Here is a 23532-nt window from a genome sequence, read left to right as displayed (position 1 = left end):
GGAGGAAGGGCACTTCCCGCTTTCGGCAGCAGCGAGCCATCGCACCAGCTCAGCCTGAGGCAGCAGGCCGCAGCTCCAGAGCAGCTTACACCCATCTGACCTCTGGTGTCTCATCCTCCAACAGCCATCAGGACTTTCCCTGACTCATTTTGCATGTTCAACTGGAAAAGAAAAAAAACACTACTACAAAAACCCCAACTAACTTCCCTCCTCCTGCCAATACAAAACCCTGATCAGCTTAGCATTCCCAAATCAAAGCCTTTGCTGAGCGCTGAAGCTGCTGCAAGGAGCAAGAGACTATGGAGGCAGGACCTGGGCAATCGACTGGTTACCTTTTCCTTCATGCAGAATTTAAGGCAGTCAGTCATGACTGATGAAACACAGCATCCAGACTGCCAGTGCTAGTGTAGGTCGTGGTGTTCTCCTCTGTCACAGCTTGAAACAGCTCCATTTCTGCAAGTGTTTCAGAAGAGTCTTGGTTCTCTTGGCAATTTTCATTTAGATCTTCAAGACAAATGATATCATCTAAAAAATAAACAAATTTCAAGCTGCAGCCAGAGACACCTGAAATTCTCTTACATAGTCTGTCATTTGTGTTATGTCAGAATAGAGTATTTCTAGAAGAAGCTTTTATTTCCTCAAAATACTCCTGATATTGCCTCCTAAATGGCCTATGAAATAAACTAAATTTTTAGGTTTGTCTCTGACAGGGAAGTTATATTTATATAGCTATAGATATAGATACAGATATGTGTATGTATATTCCTACTCTTATGCTTCCTCTCAGCTTTCCAAGAGCTTCCTTTTCTCTTTTTAAAAAGAGAGACTTCTCTCCTGTTTCAGACATCAAATCCTACCAGCTTCCAGAGAGCAATTATTGTGTATTTTTAATCTCTTGTTACACAACTTGTGAAATTATACAAAACTAATAGGGAATAATGGAAAAAGGCAATCAGTAACCTTACCCCATAACCGCCGCACTGCAAGAATTACTGTAGGCAGAAGTCCAGAGCTTCCCATGGACCCTGATAACCCTTGCTGCTCCAGAGCCTGACATTGTTATGCTGGCAATCTTTAGTGACTGTTAAGTTTAATTAAAGTTGAAGAAGCTCAAGTTTTCAGAGAAATGAAGTCTAAAGAAAGACTTTTTCATGCTAAATATCCTTCTAATTTGGAATCAGGTAAACTTGAGCTAAGCATTGGATTAATTCCATATGGGAAACTTTAAAAGGCAAAGACTTTCAGCACTTGCATCAGGAAATGTAAAGTGATGATTCACAGCAACCGTAGCTCTGCCATAAAATGTACGCCATCAGTGGAGGCACAGATTCATTTATCACACCCTACTGCTTTTGCACAAAGAGGAGCATTATCACCTATTTGTGCTGAAAACCTCTGACACACTTCGATATCAGCTATTTAATCTTCTGAACAATAAGTATTTTATGCAGTTTTTGTGTCACAGCATACACTTACCAGCCAAGGTGTTTCCATTCTGCAATCCATTTGTTTTCTGTTTTTCCTAGAATAGATAATAATAGTCCGGAGAGAAAAAAAAGAAAGTATGTTATGAGGGATTTTGTTATTTTGGGAAAGAACAAGGTCCATGCTCTATTTTATAATTACTGCTTCCTTATATTTTCAGGATTTTCCTCAGTTCCACTACCAGACACAAACCTTTACAAAGCAGCCACAGTAGCGGGGGGGGGGGGGGGGGGGGGAGAAGAAGTTAAGACTTTCTCTTCCTAACTAGACAAGGAAAATTAAGTTGCCATCAGTCACTCAGAATGACTTCCTAGCTACAATTCTTTGTAGAAGTAGCCATGAAGAAGCTACAGGTAGTGAAGGAAAACAACTGGATGATGGTAAGTTGTACTTAATTTGAAGTTGTACTTAAGCTGACAGGTCAGGACACAAGTATCAGGAAAAGGCTTTCTTTTTTTTTTTTTCTCCTTCAACTACTTTGTATACATTTATGAAGCTTATCTTTCAAAATCTGAATCTTACCATGGCCTGCAGCTGGTTCTGCTAATATTCAGAAGAGTACATAAAAAATACATCTCCTCATTGTGGGTATTTAAAAAAAAAATAAAAAAAAAAAAAAAAGGCAAGTTTACTAGCAAAGAGCACCATCTTGCTTATGAAACGAAGAATTCCTCTTTACACTTGGAATATTGGAAAGCCTTTGGAAATCCCCTAAAATTCATACCTCCACAGAGGTCTTCCACAGTAAATAGATCATCTTTGAAACTTTCCAGTCAAGAGGAACTATATAATCATCTGGCAACAAGGATTCTGCAGAAAAAAATATATTTTTTGCAGTTAAGTGTTCTGATCTCTCCATAGCCAAAATATATCACTGAATTACAATTTTTGCACACACTATATATATATATATATATATATATATATATATATACACACACACTTTAAAAAAAATCATTAGCTATTTAAGTGAGCCAGCAGCACAGCCAGAATTTAGGTTTTCTAGAATCTAAGGCCAGTGCAGGGGAAAGGGAGGAGGGGGAGGGAGATTTGGTTTTGGTTTCTTTTTTTTTTTTAGGCAAAGGCTTTCCTACCATACTCTCATTTCCCCCACATACACTCCATAAACTAGGTGCAAACAAGAAAATCAGAAAGCTTTTAGCCCATAAATTAAACAAAATGCAACTTAAGTAACAAGCTTTAAACTTTAAAATGTTTAATTATAGGAATTCATGCAATATCACTAAAGAAATTACTTTCTAAAAATGTTTTAACTCCAACACTGATGGAGAAGCTGAAAAGAAATTCTTTGTAGGAAGAGTCTAAAATATATTCTTTGCTTGTGTGAGAATCATACAAGCAAGTCGGTCAACTAAATCTTTCATTTATAAATAACCAAAGACATTTACTTATCAAAAATTCCCTCCCCCAAAATAATTTCAATTAAAAATTGACTGCAATTGCCAGTGGTGTAAAATACTACAGATCAAATGTGTACATGAATAAATGGTAGCCTATCAGAATATAATAGGCCACAAAAAAGCACAAGAAATTTTGAAATTTTAGGAAAATTATAGTCAAATGAGAATGTGGCCAGCCTTCTGCGGACAGCATGCACAATTTTGATGGAAAAAAACCCCCAACAAACAGCAATCACAAGCTGGAAGGTTTTCAGAGATGTATTGGAGTGAGCTTGTATTTCTTAAAGGTTATTTCCAAAGGAAACTCATATAAACAGAGAATTTAATCTGCTGCTGACTCAAAGAACGACGACATTTGGTTCACTAACCTACTGAGTGTTTCTGAATGCCTGTTTTTCTTTTTTTTTTCCTAGAAGATCCCTGTTATCAAGTAACGGCAAACTCCCTCTAAGATGATGAAATTTAAGATCACAGATATGAAAGACCACCAAGTTTGAAGGAGAAAAATGTTTTATATAAAAGAGTTGACAACATCAGCACTACCTCTCTGCTCTGTATGGCAAGTTCTTTGGTGTGCGGTGCCAGCTTTAGATAAAGCAGCACTGCAGGTCCTTTCGGGACCAAGCTGAGTAATGCTACCAGTGGTCTGCATCACTGTTCTGACAGGTAACATTGCCATTGAATTTTACAATAAAAACAAAGAATTTTGAGTTGACTTTTGGCAGATAAACAGATATAAGCTGCTCCTCAATTGTAATCTTCAAAAATTTCATATGAAAATAGATGGTTAACTTTAAATTCTACTGAAACAAATAGGTATAAAGGTCTACATGCTGAAAAAAAATGCCTTGTGTTTTTAAATCCTATTTATTGACCAAATCAAAGTTACTCATTTTGTACAGATTAAATTTGGACCAGAGAAGTTGCAGAGCTTTATGCACAGGGGATGCAGCTCTTTCAGCAGGTGTGTACGCAACACCATGTCCTAGGCTGATTTCCAAACAAATGTTTGCTGTTGTTGCTGGCTACAGCTCCATATGGTTACGTTAGCTTGCAGTAAATTTGGAAATTATGGTTGCCACAGAAAAGTCCTTCAAGGACTCATCATCATACCTCTAAGCGCTAACTTAACATGATTACACTGAAAGTACAAAAATATGACAACTGGAGATCCGTAAGGCAAGTATACAACTGTGACACTTCTTAATCATGCATGATTAAAAAGAAGGTATGCAGTATCAGAAAATGCATCCTGAAATTTGATTTTAAAATTAAATTAGATTCTGGGAAAGTTTTTCAATGGTATCTAAGCCACATAAAGTGCTATTAAAAAAAAAAACAACTAAATAAAGAAAAAGGAATTCTACTATATTGACTAGGTGGAATAGAAAAACCAAACATGGAACCTTTTATATAAGGGCACACATTTTGTACCATGTTTTCATTTAGTTGTAATCAACACAGTAAAGTCTTACTCAGTAGGAGGTATTAAAACATCAACAAGAGCTTCATGCTTTGAAATTAAAGTTAGTAAGCCTTTGTTACTAAAGAGACTACAAATATGAAGTCAAACCCAATGGAACCTTTGACAGAGACTGAAGAAGAATTTAATTGAAAAATAAAATAAAATGAAATAAATAATCACCAAAGAAGCAGTGATTCCTTGCAATAGGATTGGTATCTGCAATAAAACTGAGTGTTTAATCATAGGGATTTGTTTGGTTTTTTTTGTTTGTTTGGCTGGTTTGGTTTGGGGCAGGGGGTGTTTGCTTAGGGTTTTGGGGGTGGGGTTTTTTGGGTAGTTGTTTTTTTTACATAGGAGTAGCAAGAAGAGTATTACCCAGTGGAAGACCTGGAGAACCAAAGAGCTGCACAAGTTGAAAAGCAAATCCTAATGATAAGGGAAGTCCCAGAAAACTACATTTCATATTCACATCTTGATTATCTTCAAGTTGTGAGGCCTCTGCTGGCTCTGGGTCATCTGCGTTGTGCACATTTTCACCGCAGCTTGCCAATATACTAGAACCTTCTGGATATTCACAAACAACTTTAACAGAAGACAAAATATCTGGCTGGCTCTTTGTAACCTCTGAAGAAACTTGTTCGCTCTCGTCCTCTTTTTTATCAACTACCTGTTGTTGCTCAAGAGTTCTAGCTTGCTCCTCCTTCGTCCTGGAAACTACACAGGAATATTGTGGCATAGGAGAAGATTGTCCTGAATGAATGTAAGAAGTATCATGTAACAGAGCATCTGCAGTGGGTAAGGAACAGGTTGTCTCAGTGCCACTGTAAGGTGAAGAATATTCCTGCAATGCACAGTTCTGCTCACATTCCTCTCCACTGTCCTTGCTCAGAAAGCTCTTCTGCTCCTCTTCCACACCACTTTTTTGGGGAACATCTTCTTTTACTGGGACTTCCTTCCCTCTTTCTATACTACCAGTAATCTGTCTTGGTAGATTAAATTTTGGTGCCAAGTTGACAATTTTTCTGTATCTTTTCCTCTTCAATGTAATTGGTGTGGCATCATTTCTTGGAACATTTACTTCACTTGAACACTGCATGAAGGTGGCCTTGGCTTCCACAAGGGAATCGAAGTGCACTTCACTGGCTGAAGATGCCAACAGACCATTGCTTATTAAATTGCTGGTCTCCTCAGTTACTGTTACCTGATGGTTTTCCTTTACCAGTCCTTCATTTGACCAACAGAAGTTGAGCTGTGTTGAACTGTTCGTATGAGACTGTTTAGGTTTCCTCATTTTGGGAGGTCTTTGTTCACCTACCAATTTATCCTCAGACCAAGAAGAGAGATCCACTTGTGTATCAAAGCCCAGCTGCAATTCCTCACTAGTTAAATTAATTGAAAAAAAAGCCCAGGCATTAGAGCTGTTCTCTTCTGCTTTTAATGCACCTTTGCCCTCTGTGTTATTATCAGGCACTTTATCATGTATGATTGAATTGTAACACTGAGAGATTTCTTTTCCTTCCCCATTTAAACTTAACAGCTTAGCTTCCATGTCAGGTTCACATGATCCCAGGTTTTTTTCTGTACTTAACAGTGGCATGCTAGAATCTTCAGAGATGCCTTCTGCTTCCTGGATGGAATTTTTATTGTTGCTTATTTTTAGGACGCTGCTTCTGCAAAGATTTTCTTTGTGTCTTTGATTTGTTTCCTCATCATCAAATGCATTTTTGGTTAGATTTTCAGTAGAAAAAGGTTTTACATCTATTAGAAGTGAACCATCCCTTTCTACAGGCAATTCATTTTTCAGTGTACTGTTCGACATCGTTGAGCCCTCAGGCACAATGACAGGAAACCTTTCTCTTGAAACCCCTGCAGCTTCCTTCAGGCTTTTATAATCACCATTAAGTGGCTCTTCACAAACTGTTACTGGGTCCTCTGGATCTTCACTGAATGTACACAATGATTTGCTGTTTTCTTCTTCTGAATCATCCTCTTCGCTTTCTGATGTGTCCTGGTCTTCTGGAATTGGACGATGAGCTGCTCCGCCTAATATTTTCTTTGTAATTTCTGTATGACTGCCTTTTGGGTTTTTGTTTCTTTTTCGCTTTTTCCTCTGCTTTGCTTTTGTCAATGGGTGCCCACGGTTCTTCTTTAAGATTTTCTCCCTATATGAAAAAAACCCCAAAAACCTAAATGTAAAAAAAAAAAAAATCTTAGTAGTAATGTATTTGTGGTGTTCAATTTGCTTTACAAAAAGTATCACAAATTACTGCAAGTACAAATAACATGTTTCTGGAGGGCTTTCTAAATTATATTTCAGTAATAGATACTAAAGAGCTACTGCTATCCCAAAATTTCATGAAATGTCATGCTGAGCAGAAAGTTACTAAGTGCAGGATGTAGTAAGAAAACTTCATCCTTTACAGCAGACACACGCTGGACTCCAATTCAAAACATACTAACCAAAAATCTGAATAATGTAAAGTACAGTGATTACAACTGTGATATTTACTGCTCAGCATATTATATGTGAATGCATATGTATTTTAAAAATATTTCATATTTTATTAGCAACAAAATAACACACTACAGAAATATTAACACAGTTGTAGGCAGTTATTTACAATTGATTTTGTACTTTTCAGAACGTCTAATTTTTTTTGGTCTGCATTTCTCATCAAATTTAACAGATAGCAGCCCTAACAGTGACTTCTCTGAAATCTTCATGTTAGCCCATTAGCCAGCTAACCCTGAAATCAATACACTTAAGAAAAAACTAGTCCAGAAATCTAAGTTCTCCCTATGCAACTCCTCAGAGAGAGATGAGACTTTCAAAGCCAAGTTTGACTGATAAATCTTAATATTAAAGATCTGCTCCTTTTCTGTAATTCTCTGCTTTTCTGTAACTCTCTGTTCAGGATGGTACCTCACACAACACACTAAAGCAAACAAAGCAGTAGCTAGAAGAATTATAGGGTAAAATTAGTTATTTTCTGGGCATTCATGTATAACATAAGCTGGTTTAAGTGCAGTATTCTGAAATTCTGAAGAGAAAAATAAAATCAAAAAGGGTGACTGTGCATGCAGAGGGAAAGCCAGAGTAACTAGTGGCCAACTTGGGACCTAATTATCATCTATGGAAACCTATCCTTACCCTCTATTAATTCTTAAATTTATTCACTGTTAATTTCATATAATTTTTTTTTCTAATTTGAACTCTACAAAGCAAACTCTTCTAATTATCTGAGTGTGAAGAACCTCAGCAGCCTTCTCAACCTCAGTATAGCCCCAAAGTCACTTGGCTGCACCAGGATTCCAAAGTCTTGGTGCCTTGATATTGCTGCAACAAACACTACAGATCTCTGAAAAGATCTTGTTGGAAAGCACACAAATTTTTTGCACTATAATGGCATCCAGACGAGACAGCCTACTAAGAAATGGGATTGCCTTCAAATGTTGGCATTTAAGTCCACCTGGGGCTTTCCTCTGAGTAATGAAAACTGACTTTCCCTTTTCCAAATCTGTGTTTTTCAACACGGCACGCTATGGCTTAAGTGCAGATGTGTATACTGCAGATACTTGAAGTCAGCCAAGACAAATCCCACCCCAAATTCTGCTCACAATACCTTCGCTACTCAGCAATGTGCCTCCTTTCTCCCCAAAAGAGACTTGGGATGCGTGACAAAGTTTTAGTATTGAATACATCTTATTTGTCTATTGAATTAAATTGTGGAAAAGTGAAGCATCTGCAATGGTAGAGAGATTAATATCTTACATACAACCCAGATTTGCAGAAATCATATAATAATCATAGATTATGTCTTAACTTCCTTCTTCAGTGATGAAAATTCCCAAAGAACCTGGATGATCCAGAGGCACTAACAGCTATTATTGCATTGAAATTGTTCCATGTCAAAATAATAACGAATGCAAATGTTGGTCCAGGTTGATGGTTTAGCACACCTGGATGTGACTTTCGATAGTGACATTCTACAGTTACTGTTAAACACAACAGCTATGTCATTTCTGTGCTTTGGAAACGTGGAGGTTTTATAGCAGTTCAGCAAAATTAGTTTTCTAAAAGTTTGCATTTCCTAAAGAAAGGACTAAAGCAAAAAGGAACGTGATGAACTAATAAATGCAGAATTATAAAACGCATTATTCTTCACTTCTCCAGGCAGCTTCTGTTTTCCAACTGATTCTAACAAAAAACTGCTCCAAAGAAACACTCTAATGCACCATGATGGCATAGGTAAAAGTTTCCTGCTTGGGGTGTAGCTAGGATCATGTTAACATTTTTGCATTTAATTAAGCAAATTGTCTACTACTTTTCTTCAGTTTTGTCTTCATTCTTCCTCTTTTAGTCCACCTACATGCCTTTTGAGGAGTTTTCCTTGTTGTAAAACCATATGGCACACAAACACTGAGAAAATTCAAGAACCAGCATGGAGATAGACCTCTGTTCTTTACAGGGGCATTTGCTAGTGAATTGTTTTTAAACACATTGTGTTTGGTTTGGGGGCGGGGGTTGGGGTGCTACAACACACGCAAAAGGGAAAAGAAAAAAAGGTGCCGTTCCGGTTGATATTTAAATTTTGCTATATATCATGCATTTAAAAAAACTGGTTAGTAATAAACAAACCTGAAAAAATGTAATATTATTTTTGTTGAAATAGGAATTCACTTTCTGTAACAGCACTTTGATTTCTCAGCATACAATTTACACAATATTAAAAGCTTTTTGCCACAACTCTGTTACACAGGACTTCAAGGTTTTAACCTACTGCTCAAAAAAGCACTGTCCAGCTTCATTGACAGACGGTGCTTAGATGACACTCATTACTAAAAAAAAAAAAAAAAGGGGCGGGGGGAAATCAGCAAATGAGGTATTGATGGATGCTCACAGACAGGGAAGAGCCACCATGTTTTGTTTTACTGTATTTCTCTGCAACACCAAGTGCAGCTCAGTGTTAAAAAGAAGATTAAGGGAAGGGGAAGGAAAAAAAAAAAAATCAATTGACATGCTACAAGTGGTCTGAATTCATCTTAAGGGGATGCACTTACAATACAGAGAACAAACTGCAGCTTTATCATCAGGCTTCTCACCCACAAAGGCTCAGAGAATCAATTTTCGTTTAAGTTCTCTCAACATTTAGTCTTTTGAAGAGAACGTCAAAGACACAGATGCCAACGTCATGCACTGGAAGTACAGTATGAATCATCTTGTCAAGTTGGATGACATCAGTTCTATTACTTGGATGATACCAGTTCAAGCATGAAGACAACCTGATTGAAATTAATCCAGGCTAGACAAGAAATACATTGCTTTGAGAAGTAGTTTGGAGAAATTTGCACTAGTTAACAAAGTTTGGTGTAACCTGCTGTGCCACAGTGCTCCTTACTTTTCTATTGACATACAGACATTTCCATATGGGATTTTGAGGAAAACTTTCAAAAATCTGTAACAGGGTAGAAAAATCCCACCTTCCCAGACAACAATTAGTCTCAGTTTTTCATTATCTTCTGGACAAGCTCTAGCACTACTGCATATGTGGATGTGAAGCAATCTGTTCTCACTAAATCCTAAGCACCCTCCTCTCAGCCACACTGGAGGACACTTTACATTCCACATCTTCCAAAGCTGGTGGTCCAGCTTGAAAACCACGAAGCACGCTGGTGAGGACTGTGACTGACCACAGACAAACAACTTTATCCACTGCAACTGCAAAGCCCATTTGCCTAATGGCTAAATCACAGCTCTTGAAAAAAACATGCAACTATAACAATTACCTTAAAAATCTCAACCTTTTTCTTTGCAAATGAAAAACAGAGTTGCTGTTACAGATGTGCTGCACAGTGTAGATAGAATCTAACCAGTTCAAATATAAGACAGTATTGAATCTGAGTGGATCCTTGATTTTAGGAGAGAAGATCTGCATTCAAAAATTAAATTCTGTGAGCCACCTCACAATCCATTTTTCAGTATTCCCTTACAATCTGCTGCTTTCCAGGCATTTGCTTATGCAATTCCACTCAAGAAGCTCTACCCAGGAAAGGGCAGATTTACTGAAGTTCTCATGAGGTTGTGAAATAAATAATAAATCTGTCAGTGATTTAAAAGTTTTCTCTAACAGAGCAAAGCTGACTCTTTTGATATTCTGGACACTGCTCTCACTATATTGTGAAATAAAAAATGAGGTCTACACACACGTGCGACAGACTTTCCAGATCCTAATTGCTGAAGACAAAAAAACCCAACCAAACAAAAAACCACTTCATTGCCTATTTAGGCCACTATAGAGTCTACTCTTTAAATAAATAAATAAATCACTATTTTAATCAGAAAATAAAAAGAACTTCATATTGTGATATTGTGATATATCATCGTAGTGGTAGAAGACATAGGTGGCAGCCATCAAAACAGAGTATAGATAAGCAAGTACAACAAAAAGGGTTTAAGAGTCAAATTAGATTTACAGGGTGAAGTGCTGGCCTTTCTTGCCAAGGCACTTTCTCACAAAAAAAAAAAAAAAAAAATGTAAAATGAAATTTGAGGTAAGACACAAGCAAAATCAAGTAGAGGAAAAATATGTCTGGGAGTGTAAGGAAGCAACAGAGGCATAATGAGAGCAGAATGGAATAGTTAGAAGCACGTAATAAGCTATTTTCTGTTATGAACTTTCAATGAAAGATGTCAGATTTTAGCTATATTTAAAATAGCTTAAATAAACAAAATTGTAGCAAAGACATGTAATTAAATATCCACCAAAGCACAGACCATAATTCTGGGAACAAAAGTATGAGTTTCAAAAGCATAAAAGGATGCTGCAAACTTAATGAGGCTAAGAGAAACAGGAATGAAGGAAAATATATTGTATAACAGAAAATATTACTTGCAGCAGAACAAGAAAAAAATTTAAAAGGACAGCCGGAGGGGAAATATATATATATATACTCAGTTTTTAAATCAGCATCAGTTTGAACTGAGGCATTTGAAAGACAGAAAAAGGCATAGCTCTCCATACAGGTTTATAGTTCAGGGAAGAAAAGGGAGGGGGAGATGGGTCCAGAGTTATGAAGACAACTGTAGTAACTGAACACACAGGACTGAGACAGACCAGACAGATGAGAAAGATGCAGTTCTAGAATAAAGAGAAAGGGAAGGGGGGAAGTTCCAAGAGGAAAACAGTAAAGAAAGCAGTATCAGTAAATATTACTTAACCAGCCTCTAACGTAGACTACTGCAACATTAAAATTACAATACCTATTTCATCAAGAGGACTAGAGATACACAAAAGGCATGATGCATTACCCCTTAAGGATGATTACTTTTTACAAAACAACCCTCTATTATTCCTAGAGTGCTGAGGATGAACAGATGCAGAAGACTGCCTTTCAATTCTGCAATGTATTAAGTGTCAATAGAAGTCTGCCTTTGGACAGAAAAAAAAAATACTTTAGATAAATACTAATATATGACAGTATTTTCTAAGTCTGGAAAAACAGTACAACCAAGAGACAAGTGGTCACGGACACTGCCTGAGGGAGAAGAAAGGGGATCAGCCAAAGGTGTCGTCAGGAACTTGTGAGCAACTCTGCCAATACAGGTATGGAGCAAAATAACCAGAATAAATGGTACAGCCAGTTTTGCTGCTACAGTTAAAACCAGAAACTTAGTGCCCATCACGAGAATAAGAGAATCATGGCATACTGTATTAATGCAAGCCTACGGTCTGACACCCCGAAACCAGGCAGCCATTCTGTTAGTGATGGAAAAGTCTTCTCTGACAGAGCAAAGCTAACTCTCTTGATATTCTAGACACTGCTTTCACTATATCCATTAGAACAGAATAATTTATGTCAGAAAGGGCCTCTGGAGATCATACGGTCCAACCTCTGCTCAGAACAACACCAACTGAGGTCTCGTTGCTCCGTGCCTTGCCCAGACAATTCTGACCACTCCAAGGATAGAGATTGCACAACCTAACATCTAACTGGAATTTCCCCATGTTGCAACTTCTACCCATTGTTTCTCATCTAAGAGGAACCTGGCCCCACCTCTATACTCTCTTGTTGGGTAGGTGAAGACAGCATTAAGCTGAACAATCTGTTTCTCCCAGCCTCTCCTTGTACAGCATGTGCTCCAGGCCCTGACCACTCTGCTCAGCTCACTCCAGTATGTCACATCTTACTTGTACCAGTGAGCTCAAAGCTTGGCATCCTCAACAAAGGCACCACAAACTATCCAGGTGAAAAACAAACTCATTTAATCTCTTTGCAGCTCAACTCTTTACAGAGCAGTAGAAAGTTAAACCATAGTTAGCAATCTTTACTCACAATAAAACCTCTCCTCGAGACCTAGGACCAAAAAGGACAGCATTGTGGACAGAATCTAAGCATTATTAGAAATAAGAACCCAGTTTAGACTGCTGGAACAAAACAGAAACAGAATGAAACACAATGCTCTAACTGTCCCTTCTACATACACATACACAGAATTCCATTTCTTCTCCAATATATAATGCAATTTTGCTGCACAGCTCTAAGCACAGTCTGCTAACTGCACTTTCATGAAGTGAAAACAGTTTTGAAATTTTATCAGGTATCCTTCACTGAATATTTATAGTGCATGTACCAAACAATTGCAGAGATCCAATGTCTGCACTGCTGTTGTCAAGATCCCTGTAAAGCAGCATATTTATCTTAGAAGCAATACAGGAACACTATCAGGAAAAACACTAAATAGGGGAAAAGTACTACAGTCAACCCACTGTGAAGTCAGTGTTGTGGTTTAACCTGGCAGGCAGCTAAACACCACACAGCCGTTTGCTCACACACACCACCTCCCCCTGCAGTGGGGTGGAGGAAAAGAATCGTGAAGAAAAAAGAAAAAGATAATTAAAAAAGTAAAACTTGTGGGTTGAGGTAACATTTTAATGATTGAAATAAAATAAAAGTAAAATAATAAATTGTGATGAAAAGGCAAATAACAAAAAGAGAGAGATAAAACCCAAGAAAGATAAGTGATGCAAATGAAAAACAAGCGCTCACCACCTGCCGACCAATGTCCCGCCACTCCTGAGCAGCAGCTGCCCCCCCCCCCCCCCCCCCCCACCTGGCCAACTCCCCCCAGTCTCTATGCTGAGCATGACACCATATGGTATGGAATATCCCTTTGCCCAGTTTGGGTCAGCTGTTCTGGCTGTGCCCCCTCCCAGCTTCTTGTCCACCCCCAGCCTCCTCAGTGACAGGGCATGGGAAGCTGAGAAGTCCTTGACTTTGTGTAAGCATGGCTTAGCAACAACTAAAACATCAGAGTGTTATCAACATTATTCTCATACTAAATCCAAAACACAGCACTACACCAGCTACTAGGAAAAAAAAAATTAACTCTATCCCAGCTGAAACCAGGACAGTCAGGTTCATGAGCCTTCAGAACTCTTCATGGTTAAGAGCAAGATGTGGGATAAACTGTTTGGTGAGTTCTTATAGACTATTATAACCTATAGTATAGGTTACCAAAACCTATGGCTGATGAGTAAAGAAAAAAAAAATATTACAAGTGTCATGAATAAAATAACAGCCAAACAGCATTATAGGCCCATGACTAAGACTGATTTGTAGATGACACAAGAAACCCCTCAGAAATAAGCAAATGTGTATTCAGTCAGCTAAAGCAGCATTTCTTAGCCTGTTAGCAATCTGAGATTAAACAACATCCACTAAATAATTCATGCTTTTTAAAATCAGTAGAGTTAGACAACATGCAAGCACATGTTCCAAAAGTTTTGCTCATAAAATATTTTTCTACTACGTTTCCATAAAATCCTAGAACACTTACAGAGGTATTATCAAGAAAATATTTTAAAAAGGACAAGCAGGATGATCCACACAATTATAAAGCAGTTACTGTGGTATCTGTTTTAGGGACCACAAATGAATTCAATTAACCGCTCAAACAATAAGAATATTTAGCATTACTAAAAAGACTGCAATTACAACTGAAAAAAAAAATTACTTTATGGGTACAACGTACTCTGACTTGGCACAACCTGGTACTGTTACAGCAGCACTGTGTGGCAGTGAGGTACACGTTAAATGGTCCGGGCCTGCCTGCCTGCCTACCTGAGAAATGAAGAAGTAGCGTTATCACCTGAAAGGAAACCACAAAAACCTGTTCCAGATGCCATACTTCAATGCTTTTATTATCCTTGATCAAAAGGCACATCGACAGTCTACCTCAAACTAAAACCACCACTTGCTGCTTCTCCATTACTACAGAAATAAACTAGACAAATTTGAGATGATCTGACCTTGACAAACCCTGTTACTTACTATTTTATCTTCTAGATACTGAAAAGACCAGCTATGCTTTCATATCTTTTTCTGTGAACTCAAAATAAGCTGATTTACAGATCATTTCAACCAATTAGCCTATATAATGAAAAAAAAAAAAGCCCACCCAAATGAATTGATGTACAAGTAGATTTTCACCTAGGCAATGATTACTGAAGAGCTTTAATCTCTGCTCTTGCTTTTATTTCAAAAGGACGAGAACAAAAAACATTGAAATGAAAAAGCATCACTGTAGAAACACTGAAATGAAATATTTCCACATCTGACCTATATGAAACATGGTAATTCTTTTAAATTGAGTACTTAATTTCATTAACTGCATTTCAACACTATATCTTCTTATTTCTCTTCAGTGGGAATTGTAATACATGTCTCTGTTCTTTTGTATGGAAAACCCTCGAATCTCAACATACACCTTGTCACCTCATCTCCGTGATGTACCAACACAGAGGGAAGAAATTTCTTCTAGAAAACTTGATTGCTAGGAGGAAGCAGCAATTCACACTACAGGTATCACACATGAATGTGAAGATACAAAAGTAATTTTTTTTTCTAATTCACTGAAAATTAATCCTACTGGTCAACTCAAAGAATAAAATGCTAACACAGGAGAGAAACAAAGAAATACTACCATCTCTGCAGAAGGTTTAAAAAGACAGATGACAAAAGACAAAATCTTGGCTTTCTTCAAGACAAAAAGCTTAAAAAAATTACGTGGAATGGCAAACTAGATTACAGTGAACCTTCACAGAACGTGACTACAAGAATAGAAGACAGAATTCCTTACAGGAAATAATTTAACATCATATATAAAAAAATCAAAGAAGTGTTAATTAGGTTACCACCTCAGTCAGCAACTAAGCCGCCCACAGCCACTTGCGCACACTCCTCGGTGGGATGGGGGAAGATAATAAGGATAAAAGTGAGAGAACTCGTGGGTTGAGATAAAGACAGTTTAATGGGTAAAGCAAAAGCTGCGCATGCAAGCAAAGCAAAATAAGGAATTCATTCACTACTTCCCATCAGCAGGCAGGTGTTCAGCCATCTCCAGGAAAGCAGAGCTCCATCACGCTTAAAGGTTACTTGGGAAGACAAACGCCATCACTCTGAACGTCCCCCCTTCTTCTTCTTCCCCCAGTTTCTACGCTGAGCATGACATCACACGGTGCGGAATATCCCTTTGGTCAGCTGGGGTCAGCTGTCCCAGCTGTGTGCCCTCCCAGCTTCTTGTGCACCCCCAGCCCACTTGCTGGTGGGGTGGTGTGAGAGGCAGAAGAGGCCTTGACGCTGTGTAAGCACTGCTCAGCAGTCACTGAAACATCCCTGTGTTATCAGTGCTGTTTTCAGCACAAATCCAAAACACAGCCCTATGCTGGCTGCTATGAAAAAAATTCACTCTGTCCCAGCCAAAACCAACACATACGTCTTCTAGTGTTTGGTTTTGTGGTGTTTTGTTGTTGTTGTTGGTTTGGGTTTTTTATTGTGTTTGTTTCTGGTTTTTTTTTTTTCTTCTCAAAAAAAAAAAAAAAAGAAAAATATGAACACTAAATAATCTGTTAGACAAGGCTGATGAAGACTTGATAATTCAGGAAGTCAACTACTCAAACAAGAAATGGAAGTTTAGATGAAGCCCTAAAAATAGAGCTATTTTTTTCCTATAGCAACATGTAATCCTATATAGCTGATGTTAACTGCTCAGCTATATGAACCAAATTATGTATCTTCTGCAATAATTCTCATTTAAATGTCATGCTTAGAAGAGTAGGATGTTAAAACTAGAGCTGAGTATTTTAACTATTCTGTTTAAATTTACTTACCAAACACCTCACTAGTTTGAAGTATACAGCAATACTTAGAATATGCATTTGTAATATTAAGGTTCTGTGCATTACATTAAAAAATTCTAACACTATAATTTCATGAAATACGATGAACTAGCAATTTACTAACAATCTAAATCAATAGAAAACCTTCATTCTAAGTACACTATCATTATCAACAGGTGTATTGCATAAAATCTATGCCAGACATTAAAATGTTTAGGTCCCCAGTCTAACTGAACAGTGAGTTCTTACACATCTGGTACAGTTTTTGACAAAATAAGTAGATTTCCCTTGTTTGTGAGGGAGCAGTAGAAATTCAATACCTACAACATGTATTTCACATCATCTTTTTATTATTTTTACATATAAATATTGTAGTGTAAAAGCAACTTCTGAGATACATGTATGACCATGACCGTCATACCCGCATGAAACAGAAATATACCATGAAACAAGTATGTGTTAGACAGTAATTCCATTGTGTTTTCACCTACCACGTCATTGTACTTACCTTGGACTACAGCTTTAGAGATTAAGCAGTTTACAAGAAATCTTTGATACAGTACCAAGCTGCAAAGCATTCCTTTCTTGTTATGTGTCCTTTGCAAACTGCAAGCCTATTATCGATCAGCATGCTTTGCATATCAAAAGTACTCACCATCTACCAATAATTCATTAAAAGATAACATTAAAAAATACTGCACCATTTGAAAATAGTATGAATTCACACCTATTTAAATAAAAAAATTCAGTTAAAGAGAACTGAAATATCAATTAAATAGTGCTAAAAAATCTGCTTCCTTTTAAAACTGAAGACAGAAAGTACCAAAAGGTATTGTAACATCCATTTTCAATAATCAGCTCTTTTTTGTCATACCTTAGCACACTGTGTAAATACTACATAAAGCCTCAATAAATTTTATTACTTTATTATGGCTTGAAGTAATATAGAGTAAATAAAATTAGTCTTTCCAAAACCTTTTTATCTTCTTCCCACTTGAAAGATGCTTTCATGTTTAAATATAAAAACTTTGGGATAATTAAAGTATTACTGACCATTTAAAATTATTTCCATGATTCTTTTAAGATATGGAAAGAGATAATGAAAACTATAATAAAGTAACATAATTGGTATTAATAATAGACAATGAAGGAATACAGTTAATATAGTTGGAGAACTTTCTTTTTTAAATATACACATAATTCAATATATTAACAATCCATGCGCTACTGAAACATTTTAAATTATTTTTAAGTAATTAAAATGATTACCAAAACTTGAAACTGCAAACTTCAACTTTTATAATTAATAGAATCTCTTATGAAAATGTTATTGCAGATATACATTAAATTGTACAAATTTAGATTTGCACAATAGGTGTAGAAAACCACAGAAAGATACTTCATTATATACCTGGATTTTCAACTTTCATGGTATTCAGACTGTAAAAATGAAGAGATTTTTAGACCCTATTCAAAAATTGTCTGTAAGTAAACAAAAATTATGCTGGCTTTGGAATTTTCAAAATGTTGATGACTACCACACCACTTTAGTAATAGAAAACCATGACAATTCTTTTAGTTAAGTACTCATGTTCTTGACAAAACTTCTATTCAAGATTTACTCATTCAGTGTGTAAGGAAACTAAATGTAGTTAGATCTGAAGATAGGTTATTTCAGCTAGCAAGTTAGTAATAATGTTCATCTGTATAAAATCCTAAAAGCTTTAACATAATAAAAACTGTTGCATTGAACTACTAAAACAACACTGAAGATGCATATATTTTATTAATGCAGCAAGCTGTTAGAAAGGAAGCAAAGTGAAAACTTACAAGTTCATAATTTTTTAAGACCAAAAGGGCAGTAAATTAGTCAATCTCCATGCTGGCTCATTCTTTGTTATGTGCTACATAGATTACATTGTCAAAGTTAGGTATGCAATATGGTTTTACAGATTTATACCCACTATCGAATTGATGCATCCCAATTCTGGACTGGCACTTGACAGCGTAATGCTTTAATACTTCATTTTTATTGTTAAGTGAATGAAATTGACTTAGAAAGACATAGCCGTGATTTTTTTTTTGTTTGTTTTTAGTGATAAAATTTAGGGTTTTTTTAGTCAGCACAAAAACACTGGTGGTGTGCAGCCACTGAGAACAAACAAATAAAAAAAAAAATTCAGGTTACATAGTTTAAGGCTGGTGAATACTGCATTGGCAGAATAATGTTGCTTCAGCTGCCACACGAGCTTCTGGGATCAAAAAAAAGAACCAACCCAAAAACCAAAAAAACCACCAAACCCAAAAACCACAACTGAAACCAGAAAATACATGCCACAATTTTGGCAACTGGCAATACAGGCCAAATAGAACAAAAGTACAATCCAGGACATCATTGTTTTAAAAAAAAAAAAAATCTCATATAAGATAAGGAGGCTAAATGGCAATTGTTAAAAATGGTTATCACATAAATAACCTCTTCTTCTGGGGCTTTAATTCTCTTTTAAAAGACAGCTATATAACCGCTTTAAAAAAAACTGCTCAACAGTTATTTGATATATGACAACATCATTGTCTTAGGTTTATGAAGGAAGACTCTGCTATATGTCATACTATATTAAATATTTAACTAAAATCGAAGTTATTACAACTGTAATAAATATAGTTTTAAAAAACATTTTATGTACAGTTTCATTTACATGCAAGTCCATTAAAGGAACAACCTCCAGAAGAAAATGGTCTTGCAATAGGCCTATTTAAAATACAGAAGATCCACTGCTTTATTGGAGATGATGCTGTGTTTTAGAAGGGCAAGTAACAGATTTTTATTAACTGACTGCAACTGTATTATCGGCTACTGGAAATATTGAAAGAATCCCATGAGTCTGTATTGTCTCCCCACCTATGTCTTCGCTGCAGAGGTGGCCTTTGTGTGTTTTTGTGGGGAGGTACCACTGAATTCATGATAATAGGTATGGATATTTGATATTCATATCGTTCCAACATCTGAGCAATCTTCTCACGAGTGACCCCATGTTTATTCCTCCTACAAAATAAAAATTTACATAAATTGTCTGGTATGTTTATGTTTACAGTCTTTAAGAAAAAGAAAAAAAAAATCAAATGTCACAACTTTTCTTCCTGCTTTTCATATTTGACATTTCACTTCTATTGCACTGTATTCTCATTCTCTCAGTATTCAACTTGTATTAAGGTTTATTTTAACAATTCACCACTGCATATATTAAATAACAGAAAACAATACAGTATCCTTCTTCATACAGAAATGTGATGTTATTCACCAGGACTATGTACCTAGATAATCCTAGAAGGACTTTACTTTCTATTTATTAATCAGATTTTACATGGTATATTAGCTAATGAGTACAGGGTTGATAATATTACAGACTACTACTTATGAAAGCAATGTTCAAACTAGCATTAAAAAATCAAACTATATGGTTTGAAGACTTAATGACAGAATATTTTCTCATCAATAAATCTCTGTATAAAATAAGGAGCAATTGTAGTTTTGAACCAGAACAGTATGCTCATGATACCTTTATCTACTAGCAGATACTATTATCTACTTACTGATACTTGCTGTAAATTTACAAGTGTACCAAAACACATATAAGGAAAGAGAGGCCGAAAGTGTTGTCCTGTTCTTGTCGTGTTTAGTGAACAGCTACTTTCAATGAGAACTTGGCCTATTAAGGACCTGAGACATTAGAGATTACATTAGAATGTATCTTTCTCCTTAGTATCGATGGAATAGGATTTTAAAATCCACGTTAACAGAAAATTTCAGGCTCTGCCAAACAGAAAATCACAAGGCTCATGCACGAACTGAATGTCAGAGAACTGAGAGCACTGTAACAGAACTGAATCTAAAAGAACTGATATGAAACACAAACAAAATGTTTTGATAGTGTAGACAAGCATATATCATAACCCAATATATTCTTATCACCAAGAAACCTTGTTCAAGCCAAGTTATTTCCAAGTCATACCAACAGGGAATATATGCCTGCATCTTTGTGCTTTCTGCAAGGATCAGAAGAGGCATGGGCCTACTTACCAACTTGCTCAGTTCTAGAGAGGAGAAATCAATACTGGGAACAAACAGGCTACACTGGAAAGAGAATACTCTAATACAAAAATATTTTAAAAGACTGATTTCCTGCTCCACCCCAGAGTTTGTGCATATTAACCACAACAAAGTAGTACATATGTAGTTGATGAGGGTTCAAACCGTACTGCAGGTAGCACACGAGTTTCACATTGAGAATGGGAGAACTGGTGATCTCAGAAGTATTCAAAATTATGCTCGCTCCTTAAGGTGTACTTTAACAGCTTTCTTTCTGTTAACAAAAGGCTTGAGTATTTCTCTTATAGATACTCTTCCCTGAGACAACATCAGAAACTAGAGTGATCCTCACAAGTGGCTCATTGTTTAAATGGTACTAATTTCCACACTGTGCTTAAACTAGTACAGGAGTAGCAGCATGTTGAACTTATCAGTTAACAAATCTTAACAGTTCAGATTTTATTCATGAATATGAATAAGGTTAATGGTAGAGAAAAAAAGCCAATCCCATAGAAATATGGGGATTCCATAAAGTACTTGACTGTCATGATAGAAGAACAACTGAGACAAGGAAGTCTAAGTCCTTTTTTGCCAAACAGCGGAAGCATAAAGTTATTCGATATTTTCCATATCTTAGTACTCCTAGAAAAAGATTACAGCTCAAGTGCTCTGGGCATAAAGGGCTCACTCATCCACAACTGAATAGACTTGTGTATAATCACTTGATAAACGAGCAAGTCCTCAAAGAACAAAGCAGGATAATAAAATCACCACCCAAAAAATTGCACCAAGCATAGAGATCAATGTAAAAAAAGGAAACAAATCCGCTGTATAGTGTCATTTAATACTGGGATCTCCTCTTTAGGCATGTCTTCACTCATCCTTTGGCAGCTTGGCCATGCTGAAAGAGCATAAAGCCATCCATCTTTAACTAATGCAGACGTACCAGCAAAAACTCCTAACAGGTAAGTTATACTTTGCTTCTGTCAATAGATAAGCAAAACCAGCTTCCAAAGTTCTGCTTCTACACTAGAAGAATCCTAGATACTAATATACGGGCAAAATAATCCTGCACAGACATTACTATTTAAAAGAATCAGCACAAGTTTGATGAAGTTAATACTAAATTGCAGTTTTACAATCACACTGAAGGAAAAAAAGATTAAACATGTTTGCATTTCACTTCTGTGTGAAGTTATACAGCAGGTAACTTTTTAAAATTAAAACAACATCTCTCACAAAATACAGATTATACAGAGGATACCTGTTATTCCCCAAAAGCTTGAATCAAATATATACTTTTTAAAAAAAAAGTTCTAGTTCCCAACTGGCCAGCTACTCAGAAAGCATACAAACATGACAGAGGGTAATCTTTTCATCCAACACTGATTAAACACTTAAAAATTAAAAAAAATATTTCTCTTCTACCAGTGATTCTTCTCTCACCTGCAGTTTTCAAGATTTCCTAAAAATAGTATCAAAGTACAAAATGCTTCTTATAAAGATCTAAATGATATGCAAGAAGTCTTGACTACTACCGCAAGGTGTATGTCTGTGGAGTCCAGATGTTTTCACAGAAGTTATGTCCACAAAACTAAACTAAAAGCAAACCACTCATGACTGAGTCTAAAGATAATTTGTACCTCACAGGCACTGGAAGAAAAAAACACTGACATCTATTTCACACTAAAACATGTGTGACATTCTTGACACCAAGAATTCACTCAGTGTTGACCTAGAGAGCCTTTTCACAGATTTCTCAAACACACTAAGCAGTGGCAGAAAAAAAATCCTATAAAAATACTATCTAGAAATCCATCTGACTTCTAGAATATCGGCATATTATATCACTTGATAAAAGCTACTAACAATCTAGACAGCACCACTAAAAACAAATAAGTGAGGAGAATGCATGCAAAATACAAGAAAAGTCTTTTGCTAATTAAAGTAGGAGCTATTGTATTTTTTATTCCAGCTACCAGAAACAAAGAGTCTTAAGTGATGCTGTTTAGGAAGGAATTAGAATGTATGACTCCAGATAACTAATAAAATCACCCAAATTTATTATTAGCATAGTATTTGCCCAAATACTGCACAAGATGTTGAGCTCAAAATTCATATGGGGAATTGCAAAACTACAATGACATCTCTCATAATCTATTTCCCCAAATATATGAATATGGAAAGAAAAAAAACCCACACCTGAAAAATTGAGCCCTCTCCCCAAACAACTGAAATACAAAATGAAACCTCACATGACCACCCTTCCTAAACTCTCAAAAAGTAAAGTTTCCAGACAATGGGCCTCTATTCAAATATTTAAAGCAACTGGAGCTTCTAAAATATTTTTAGAAAGCTCCCAAGAACTGCTAGCAGCACCTCACAGTTCAAGGTTTTTCCTTTAGTTTTGGGAAAGATATAAACTTAACTCCTACAATTAATGACTGGACAATAAAATTCAACAGTAACAACAGTTCACGTTTGTTTATCCTGTTATCTGTTAATGTCTGAACATCTTAAAAATGTCTGATTACTAAGACAGCTTCCTAACTTGGCTTTGCTGCACCCCAAACTAGAAAAACTTACTAGAATTCATCCTACAGAGAGAGGACACCATCTCTAAAGATAAGTTAATGGTAGCTTAGGAGCAAAAGGTGGAAACTTTAACACAATAAACTCCAAGTCAGTCATGTAAGTATTATACACACATACTTTGTGCATTGTAGTGGCTACTTTACAAAGCTGAAACAATGATAAGCCAAGTCAGTTGGAAGCATATAAAATGACAATCAGCAAGAGAACTCTCTGTGATCTACCATTAAAATATTACACTAAATTTCAAACAAAGAAATATCCCTAAATTGGTTTGCTACCTCAAATTCCTAAAGCAGA

General features: G+C 36.3%; 1 protein-coding gene across 2 annotated transcripts in view; it reads right to left on the bottom strand.

Moving 5' to 3' along the window:
- Window positions 1-340: 340 nt before the first annotated feature.
- LOC104476303 (uncharacterized) overlaps window positions 341-23532 on the bottom strand; it is a 41910-nt gene continuing 18718 nt past the window's right edge. For both annotated transcript variants that reach the window (XM_086771995.1, XM_086771996.1), the window contains exons 6-10: window positions 19453-19596; window positions 4747-6533; window positions 2210-2295; window positions 1477-1522; window positions 341-525 (exon numbers count right to left, since the gene is read on the bottom strand). In XM_086771995.1, coding sequence (XP_086628121.1) covers window positions 365-525; window positions 1477-1522; window positions 2210-2295; window positions 4747-6533; window positions 19453-19596 — 2224 coding nt within the window. In that variant the 3' untranslated portion in view covers window positions 341-364. The remainder of the gene's footprint in view (window positions 526-1476; window positions 1523-2209; window positions 2296-4746; window positions 6534-19452; window positions 19597-23532) is intronic.

This window comes from Chlamydotis macqueenii, chromosome 1 (assembly GCF_036417535.1).
Source record: "Chlamydotis macqueenii isolate bChlMac1 chromosome 1, bChlMac1.mat, whole genome shotgun sequence".
Classification (NCBI taxonomy): Eukaryota; Metazoa; Chordata; class Aves; order Otidiformes; family Otididae; genus Chlamydotis; species Chlamydotis macqueenii.
This window is presented reverse-complemented; position numbering and strand designations above follow the sequence as displayed.